Source organism: Vigna umbellata, unplaced genomic scaffold, assembly GCF_029865625.1.
Source record: "Vigna umbellata cultivar VRB3 unplaced genomic scaffold, Vumbellata_1.0 scaffold_717, whole genome shotgun sequence".
NCBI lineage: Eukaryota > Viridiplantae > Streptophyta > Magnoliopsida > Fabales > Fabaceae > Vigna > Vigna umbellata.
In genome coordinates this window covers 32,493-42,937 of record NW_028274484.1, presented here as the reverse complement: position 1 = coordinate 42,937, position 10,445 = coordinate 32,493, and the positions used below count along the sequence as shown (strand labels likewise).

The 10,445-nt window shown below is 34.8% G+C and overlaps 1 protein-coding gene and 1 long non-coding RNA gene across 2 annotated transcripts; one reads left to right on the top strand and one right to left on the bottom strand.

The window, feature by feature from the left end:
* Positions 1-3,863: 3,863 nt before the first annotated feature.
* LOC124837899 (uncharacterized) lies at positions 3,864-9,966 on the top strand. The gene is made up of 8 exons (XM_088102757.1): positions 3,864-4,982; positions 5,695-5,730; positions 5,974-6,213; positions 8,155-8,488; positions 8,580-8,706; positions 8,793-9,071; positions 9,157-9,261; positions 9,359-9,966. Exons 1-8 carry the CDS (start codon positions 4,082-4,084, stop codon positions 9,518-9,520), a joined length of 2,184 nt encoding a protein of 727 aa, XP_087958883.1. The 5' UTR covers positions 3,864-4,081; the 3' UTR covers positions 9,521-9,966.
* Positions 6,134-7,555, bottom strand: LOC148190611 (uncharacterized). The gene is made up of 4 exons (XR_015783161.1): positions 7,429-7,555; positions 7,223-7,327; positions 6,582-6,647; positions 6,134-6,493 (listed from the first exon to the last, which is right to left on the bottom strand). It is a non-coding gene; the product is annotated as an uncharacterized LOC148190611 (long non-coding RNA).
* Positions 9,967-10,445: the final 479 nt, after the last annotated feature.

The following is a 10,445-nucleotide window of genomic DNA, read 5'->3' as shown; positions in this document are numbered from 1 at the left end:
GATTAAACCGAACCACACTACAAACTAAGTACTAGTACAAAACCTAGTAATACCGAGATCGAGTACAATTTCAGACCTAATTATCCAACAAGGGAGAACACTACCAAGACCGAATACAAATAAGACGTGATACCGAACAAGGCCGAACGCTACCAAAATCGAGTACCACTAGGACCAAATGCCGAATAATGCCGAACAATGTCGAACGCTACTAAGACCAAGTACAAATAAGACCTGATGTCGTACAAGGCCGAACGCTATCAGTACCGCATACAACTGAGACCAAATGCCGAACAAGGCCGAACGCTACCAATACCGCATACAACTAAAACCTGATGTCGTACAAGGTCGAACACTACCAATACCGCATACAACTGAGACCTAATGTCGAACAAGGCCGAACGCTACCAATACCGCATACAACTAAAACCTGATGTCGTACAAGGTCGAACGCTACCAAGAGAAACCGAATGGTCACGAATGACTCTCAGTGACAATTAAAGAATTTCGCAGAGTACTTCAGAATTATGCTCAGTTCCTATTCCTACCTAGTTTACATCATTTATCAACCATCAACACATACAAACGAACATGCAAGAATATCAATGTTTCATATCAACCAAATCACTAAACAAAACACCATTTTAACATGCAACCATTCAAAATAGGAAATCATAATTAAATTACATGCTTCCCTTACCTCTTAACTGAACGCTCACAGTGCAGAAACTTGCTCACCACCAAAAATCCTAGAACCTAAAGTTCACCGATTTGTGAAAATAAACCAACCATAAAACCCAAAACGTGAGCAGAATTGTAAGAGAAGAAGAAGATAAACACATGCAACCCAACAACTTGACTTGCATGCACAAGAAAACAGAATTCCTAAGAAAAGAAGAACTTACCAGTTCAAGCAACCACTTGATCGGTTTGGAAAAGAACCCCAGATGCTAATGAGGCTCAAGTATCACCTGATAAATGACCAGATGAAGAAGAACATATGAATTTCTAGAAAGAGAGTTTAGAGAGAAGGAGGAGAAAAGAAACTTTCAGAATGTTGGAGAAGAAAGAGTGCATGCAGAAAGTGGAACATGATTTGAAATTTTCCTTTAAATACTACCGTCAAAACCGAACGGTCCACTCTCCTGCAGCCACCTGTCTTCCACTAACCTTCTTAAATTTTCTCAGTCCTCACAGTATCCTTTCCTTGCAATAGTGAAATAAACATAAGACATATAAGATGAGAAATGAAACAAAAGATGAAAATAACTTATGTATGAGCCTAGAAAATCATGTCTTAGAATTGATACTGTGTTTTGAATAATGAGACTCAATTATTTTAAAATTAAGAATTTAAAGTATAAATAGAACTTTTGCAAGGATGGGTTCCCTTAAATATTTCTCATTTTCTTTCATTGAGATTTCCACCTCTTTGAGGAGCTTTACTAAGGTTGACTCATGATTGATTTGACATAAGGGCCTCTCCAATTTTGGGTGTGGAAGTGTTAGATGAACCTACCATGTTACCTACAAAACTATAAAAATATAAACCAAACAACTAGAAAAACAAGTTAAAGTTATAAAAAGCAATCAAAGGAAATAAACCCTCAAAGTGTCGGGTTAGCTAAACAATATTTCAATGTGGGGTGCATTCAACTCTCAAGATAAAGTTCAAGAGTGCTCAAACCCTCATGTCCAAGTTCGTGAAAATTGGCATTAAAATGAAATATGCACACCAACCAACCACTTAAAGAAGTCCAAGAAAAAAGAAAACCCCAAAGACAAAACTAGAAAATCTTATGAAAAGCAAGAAATGGCACAACTTTTGTCCTTGGAAATTTAGTTTCTCACAACTTATGTTCATGCAATTTACATTTCCAGTTGTCCATTTCAATCCTTCTTCATCTTTTTCTACATCCTCTTCATTTTTTATTTTTTTTCTCCATATGCCATCTCATTTATATGTACAATATTAATGAGATGAGCTTGAAAGATAATATGTACCTTACCACTGAATTAAAAGATGAGGCAAAACTTGTTCTCTAATTGATACATCTGAGAAGATTTTTCCCTTGTTTCTTGTTCAAGTTGACAAGTGTAGAGGTTTAAACTTTGAAGCAACAAAAGACTTGTTGTTTTTCTACTTTTCCCTCTCGATGGTGCACTCCATATGCAATTATTTGAACATATTCTTGTTGGAAGGATTCATGGAGGGCATGATATATGAAAAAAGGAAGCACTCAACTAAGTTATCATTGAGAAAAAAAAAAGAACTGGGAAAACATTAGACACCATCTAGGATCCTACGGTCACAAGGAGACACAAAAGTCAAGGATTTTCTAGGAAATATTATAAAGTATCTCAAATATCTTGTTATATTTTGATGGTCCCACATACAAGGAATCCTTGCACAATGAAGCAATTGTTGACACTTTTAAACAAAGTATTGAGGTAAATGACATTGTCAAAGATGATTAATTAACAAACCTATCTAAAAAAAATCTTGAATCAAATATACAAGTCAGAAGGTGAGATGGATGAAGACACATCTAAACCTCACATAGTTGCATTGTAGTATTGTAGTGTGATTGTGTAGCTTTCCAAAAAGCGTCAAGGGTTACATCCTCCTCCATTGCTGCTCGTCGCGTTTCACGCTCCCTCATTTATATTATTATCTTCAAAATTTATTTTTAATAAGAACATATAATTTTAAAATATGTTGTTGATTTTTTTTATGTTAGATATATGATTAATAATATGTTTAAATATATTGATATATTTTGTTTTATTTGAGATTTTTGTATCTAAATTTTAATTGATTTTGGATGTCATTTATATAATCTGCTAGTCTGATTCTAATTTATCCAAGTTTGATGTGTAGGTAGAAACAAAAACAAAACAAAAATATTTTAAAACAAAAACTTACAACAGGTTTCACTTATTATCAAATAAGAGGCATAAAAGGGTATACTAACTAAAGTTTAATCCCTTCATGATTTAAAAAATGATATAATTTTAATGGTATTAGGCATTGCTAACCAAAGTCTAATCCCTTTCTGATTTAAAAAATTATTTAATTTAAATACTTTGGTTTGTATAATAATTGAAACCTAATTCCTTTGTGATTAAAAAAGATTTAATTTTAAATAATATTAGGCATTTGGTATTTGGAGAACTGAAGCCTAATGTCCCTTTAAAATTAAACAATTTTTTAAACCAGAAAAGGATTAAATTTGAACTATTAAGAAAATAAAAGTCTAATATTTTTTTTCATTTATTTATTATAATCTTATGCTTTGATTCTAAAAAATGGAAATTTAATATAAAAATTTAGGTTTCAGTTCATAACTAAAATAAAAATAATAATCTTTTTTTATCTTATACGAATTTTTTATCTTATAGGAATGTGTTTCAGATATTGAATCTAAATATAATAATAATACAACCGATAAAAAGCCCTTTTACGAACTAATATGTTCCATATATGTATTATTTTTGCGTATAGTAATTAATTAGAGAATAACTTAAAAAGAAAAAAATGTTGTATTAAAAAATGAGAATGTGAATAATTATTTTATTTATAATAGAAGAAGCATATCAAGTAAGAGATAAATGAGAATGCCAGTACTTTTTTTTTAAATTACAACTATTGTATGATAGAAGAAGCCTCTCAAAAAATAAAATGTATTTAATTAATATTTAACTTTTGTGAAATATATATTCGACTTTCTAAACTACTACAAATTTATTTTTGAAATCTTTCTTTTGCTGTTCAGTCTTTATTCAATAGGTCGTTCCCGCCCTTTTTCACTTCCCCCTTCGTCTTCTTGTTTATCCATTGCTGTGCAACACAGATTTTCTGCTTGTAATCATCAAAACCAGCACCAACAAAACAAAGCCAGGTACGTTTCAAATGATACTTCCTTTATTTTTCATTCTCTTATGTTGAAACAAACTCTCGTTCTGCAACTCAAATTCCATTTCTTCTTAGCAAGTTTACTTGCACCAGAGGAGCCAACGTAGTAGCACCTTCTTTCTTGCTAGTTTCCCCCACGAAAAAAGGTTGCGTCTTTTGAACCTTATGGCATTTCAATCCAAAACCGAACCTGCTTCCTTGACTAGGGTCATTCCTACCACCAATAAAAAAGAATACTGTGAAATGAGCATATCCCAGCTAGTTTCTGTGCTGCGTATTGCGTTTAAAATTGAGGATTTTGATAAAATTGAGCAAGAGTTGGTAAAGAGGGAAGCAAAACTTAGGGCGGAAATTGGACGACTCCAGGAGAAGATTGAGCTGGAGAGGCTCCAAGGAATTGAATTTGAAGAAAGACTGAAAATCAGAGAGGAGCAATGTGAAAGAGGGAAGAGAGCCCAGGAGGATTATGAGCAGTTGTTGAAGGAAGTGAAAACAAATGGCTGGATTGAAAAACATGCTATTGAGGAGTTAAGGAGAAAGAACGTTGCTTTAGAACGTGAAGTGTGTGAGCTGAAGGAGTTCAAGAAAATAATGCTAGATGATGTCAACTCTGTGGATCAACTAAGGGACAAGATCCGTGTGTTGAAAGAGGAGAAGGTTGGGGACAAGAATGCTCTTGATGTCCTTAACATGAAGAACATTGAAGTGAAGGAAGAAGTTAAGAAGAATTTGACTGTCATAGAAGGGTTGAGGAATGAAAATGCTAAACTGACATACGAGAAGGTCGGGAACAAAAATGCTCTTGATGTCCTTAACATGAAGAACATTGAATTGGTGGAAGCAGTTAAGAAGAATTTGACTGTCATAGAGGGGTTGAGGAATGAAAATGCTAAACTGACAGACGAGAAACACGAACTTAAGACATTTATTGAATCTTTGGAGAGGAGGTATAGTAAACTCCCCGTCAGTTATGTGAAGGTGGAAGAGAGTACTCATTGCTCTGTTGATACTGGCAATGCTCGGTCTCCCAAAAAAGGGAACAAGGAGGATGCTGTAGGTGCATTAGGTATGTAAATGAAAATTCTGTTCTCTTTGCATCTTTTACGTCTATAATACAGATTTACATTTATATAATTTCCTTTAAAAATATTTAATTGGATCACACTGAATTTGATTAATACACTTTAGTCATATTTCTTGGTACCCTGAAAACCATGACGACTTTTTGAGAGAAGGAATTGGCTATTGGCCCGAACCATGTTTTAGTAAATTAATTGAAATGGTGTGGTAAGGCAAGCAATTCTTGCTCAAACTGGATTAATTGAAGAGTGAATCGGATTACGTTAAAATACTCAAAATGATCACAGTTTGCAACTATTAGTAGACAAAATTTAAGATCATACACTCCTCAAATAATCCAATCTTGTTGTTGAAGTAACAATATCATAAATTAGTTCACCACAAGGTTGAGGTTGGACCCCCACACAGACAGCTTTGTCTCGCCAAATTAGCCTTGTTTCCAGCCTAAGTTATTTTACGTTCATATCTTCAAGTCAAACACAACATTGTTCCCGTTGTCTTCCTCAGATGTTCAACTCATGGCTTGATTTGTTGTAGATTCCTGGTCATCTATAATATTTGAGGGTCATAATTTTAAACTGTAACATTGAGGTTTTCTTGCGTTTTATGTTCTATTATATTTTGTTCCCTTAGAAAACGGCTAATCATCTCTTTTTGTGTTTTCTTCGTTTCTCCTGATAATTCTTTCTTTCAATAAGAAGAAAAGAAAGAGCAGACAGAAGCATGCAAAGAAGGTAACTCATTTTGTTTATCCATACAATCAAGATTACGTGTATCTGCTCTGAATTTGATCATAGTAAACGTTGTTAATTACTTGAAGAGCCGGAGGCTGTATTTTTCAAGAAATGTTGATACAACAACCAATTTTATACTTGTATTCCAAAATCTATTACTCTTTATTCTCCAAGCTTTTGCCTGAAGTATATAATGTTAACAAAATAATGTTTAGTTTTAACACATATTCTTTGTACATGCAGGGGTAAACTTTAAATTGGAAACGGAGATCGTGGACCTAGGTGATGATGATAATGATGCTAGGTATACATCACACAGATTGCGTGATGAGCAAACTATTTCTCAAAAAATTGCAGAAAATGAACATTTACAAAGGGTTGAAATGATCAAAAGACAACGAGCTTCTGATATTCAGGCTTCTACTTCCACATTTACATCCTCTGCTGATTTATTTGAAAAAGAAAATCTCCCTGTAAAGAGAAGTAAGTTCTCTAATCAATATTTTATGTGAAAATTTAGATTTGTTCTTAGTTTAAAAATATCAACTTGTTGGAATTGTATGTCTAGCTATGGTAGTCACAGTTTATATCTTTCTGAATGATTATGACATTGATGCCATATATGATTTCAACGTTTGGACAATGCCCAAGAGCAATTTCTATCACTGCAGCATTTTCAGTTATGAAAGGCATATCCCTACTGGTATGTCTCCCTTCGCCTCCATCAGTGACTAGCACTCCGTCTCTGTATCAAATGCCCATACTATAACAGTACCAAAAATTACAATCAGAATCATTTCACAACATTAAACAACAAAGAACCTTTACAGGTAGATAACATGAATTTCAACCTGAAATTCTGTCACTCCCCAGGTCTGTTTTCCCTCCAATTAGAAGAGCCTTTTTCCCCAGGATACCTTGTCAGTTTATCATCAAGTGTAAGAGACTCGAAAAAAGACACAAATCATATCAATTATTACAGTAATTTGTACAATTGATACAAAGCTCAAGTATAGGAGTACACTGAAGTAGTCAACTAGCTATGGTACTTCTCTGGTTTCTCACATCAAGCTACAATTTACTACCGTGAAACATATTCTTGATGGATTTTCCTTTAGTTTTTAAAATTGAAAATGCTGTCTTTTCCATTCTAAAATCTTCTCCCAAATCTCTCTATCTATGAACATCGTATGTTGGAGGGCCCAGACTTTCTATATAGTATATAATTAATGATTCCTTCAATTGCTTCATCATACCAAGGGGTCACGCAACTAGATATGATTGATTATCATTATTAAGTAGAACATTCATTTGTTGCAGACAGAATTTACTGACGAATAGTGTGTGTATGGACACTCAGCGGGCCCCTTATTTGCTTTTTCAACTTGTTTGAGAAATTCAATTTTATGACCTCTACACACATTGAGAGACATGTTATCCCATGTATTGCACAATGAAGCAAGGTCGATAAGAATATGTTGCTAATAAGTACCAAAGGATGGCTCTTGCATGCTGGAATCTTCAGTGGCAGACTGCTTGGTGATAAGTAAAGCTTTGACGATGCCTTCGTCCATGAAAATCTATCAAAATTCAGCACCTGAAAGTAAAAAAAGTATAGCACCGGTTGAGATGGCCAACAAACAAGCTAGTAAGTAGTAAATAATGTTCATGTTTTTGCTTACAATCTCCCACTTATACCTGTACATCATCCAACAAGCCAGTCCCAGATTCACCGCCTACCACTACCATCTTATTCCCAATGACTGCTGCTGCATGCTGCACATATTTCACAATGAAAATGACGGTTCAGTCCTTTCCCCTTCACCGCCACTATATATGAGGATTCCACTACTTTAAAATGATCAATTCACTTCAGTGAGTAAAGTAAGTAATGTTAGTCTTTCATATGTTGCAATACAAGCCTAGGGTTCACATTGAATCAAATGATGTCGAAGAGGATATCTTTTACCCAAGTTAATGAAATGTCATATGCCAATGAAATTATTAAAGTTGAAGGTGTATCCGCATTGCATGACTTTGATGGTGATGTTGAAGAGTTTGAAGGACAAATACAAAAAGATGGAAAAGAAGGAGAAAAAGAACCAGACAACGTCCAAGAACAAAAACTTGAAATAGATGAATAAGGCAACGATGAGTATGATGATGAGTATGATGATCACAATGACAGTTCCAACAACGATGACAATGATGATGAGGACGATGACGACGATTGAAATAAAAGGAACCCTTGTGTTTTGCCCTAACTACAAATTGAAATACAAATGTAGAGTTAGGAAGTAAAAAAGTTGTAACCTTACACTAAAAAATCAAATACAATAATGTTTTAAATACCAATTCTGTATGTATGCATTAATCAATCATTTGCAGTCTTTTGCCACTTACTTTTATACTTCCTCATTGCAGTAATGTCAAGAGAGGGTCCTTCTCGCATTGATAAAGGAAAGGTTGTAAAAAAGCCCAGGAGGCAGGCCCGATACATTATAAAGGTTCCTCAAATGCTACCATTCCCAGTTGCCACTACTCTAGCTGATGTTGGGTCATCACGTCCAACATGCCCTGTTATAGGGCCCACACCAGATCCTCATGTGGATTCGACACCATCTATTGATCACACTTCTTCTATACCTATGTTATCTTCAGTTCCATCTCTAGATATACACCATCCATCTGATGATCTTGCTGATGGAGTTGATCCTGCTCCTCATGATCGACTGACCATTAAACCTTATGGTCGAGGGTAATACCAAATCTTCTTCTTAATACATTTCCATTACATTCTTTGTTTTACTTTGTTTGCAGATTCATAACTTTTTTGTATTCATATTCAGGTTTCTTCCTTCTAGAGTTGCTTCACAAGCCATCACCAAATCTATTAAGCAAGAATTTCTTCAGCCTTGGCCATCATGGGGAGCAATCCCTACAGAGGATAGGGAACATTTCTGGCAGATATTTAAGGTAAAACATCCTGTTAGTTAATCATGTTCTATTCATTTCAAATATGAAGTTCATCTCTTTTATTTTAACATTATATATTGTAACAGCAAAAGGTAAAGTGGAGAGCTGAGCATGAAGCTGAAATTAAGAAAAATTTCCACAGCAAAGCATCTCACAGGCTATCAGAAATGTTTAGAGATGCACGAATTACAGGAGAACGCCCTTATTGGGTGGAGGAGCACATATGGAACTCATTGCTGGCACATTGGAATTTGCCAGACTACCGCAATAAATGTGCTACCGCCCAAAGAAATAGGGCTTCAGAAAAGGGTGGTGTACTGCATACAGGTGGTTCAATCACCACACATGAGCATGCCATTCGTATGGTACAAATATTCATTCATTTCCTACCAATTTTGATATAAGTTATGTACTTTGAGATTGATATATATAACTTCTATAATTTTACAGGCAGCTGAGCTTGGACGGGCTGTCCACGTTGATGAGGTGTTTAAACAAACTCATATTCGAAAAGACACTGGCGCATATGTTGATGAGAGGTCTCGAAGGACTATTGTAAGCCAACTGTTTAACAAAATTTAAACTTATACTATTTATTTCCTTTTAAACTTTCAACTTGATGTAACTGACACTTTGGTATATCATTTAACAGGAAGATTTCTATGTTAGACTCTCACAGGCCAAATCAAAGATGGGATCTACTCCTGCGGATGTTGCATCACAAGTAAATGCTGATGACGATGACATTATTAGAAGACAATGTTGGGTTGACGTCGTCGGTGGAAAGAGGAAAGGGCGACTATATGGGGCATGACAACTTGCTACTAATTATAATGCTGGAAAAGACATATTGAAGCACTAACCATTTGCATCCAACACTTTTGACAAGAGCGTTGTTGTCCTCAAACAACAACTACAAGCTCGTGACCAAACTTATGATGTACTCCTTCAAAGATTTGAGAATCTCGAAAATCTGGTCATGACATTGTCACCTCAACAAGGATAGAATTAGTCCATCCCATCATCCTCCTAGAAGCAACGCCACTAATGTAGCCCACCACAGTGCAATTATCTTCCTAGCAAGAATCGCCTCTCCAGCAACAGTCTTAATAGAATGAAGAAGAACATGATTCAAATGACTATAATGATTATTAGGACTTTTTGTACTTCTTTTACAAACATTTATGCATGTTTTTACTTTAAGACTTATTTGTTTTATGTCTTGTTTGAATGATACAATAACAAGTATGCATTTTAATGATATGGATTATATTTCATGATTATAATGTCTAAGTTGAGAAATGTGTGCTGCATTGAGTGCTTTCTTGGCAGGTCTATTGTGGTGGGTAGGGAATGTTACCAATAGTATATGAACATCTTTCAAACATTATCGACAGACTTATTGATGGATTTATCTATCGGTAATGTACATTGTATTAACCTCATTATTGACGATTATTTTCAGTTGGTAATGTTACTCGTTTTCTCACTAGTATTGGAAGATGTAGGTCGTCGGTAATAATCGAGGAGCATAATTGATCGTTAATTATCAACGGTCTCAGTCTGCTGGTAATTATCGAGGGGAAATCCATCGGTAACATTTTTGGACAAGAAAATTATCGAAGGATTTTCGGTCATAAAAAATTTGTCGAAATATTCACATTACCGACATATATTTGCATTGTCAACAAATTTCGTTCGTTGATAAATCTATTTTTTTTTGTAGTGGTCCTACAGTT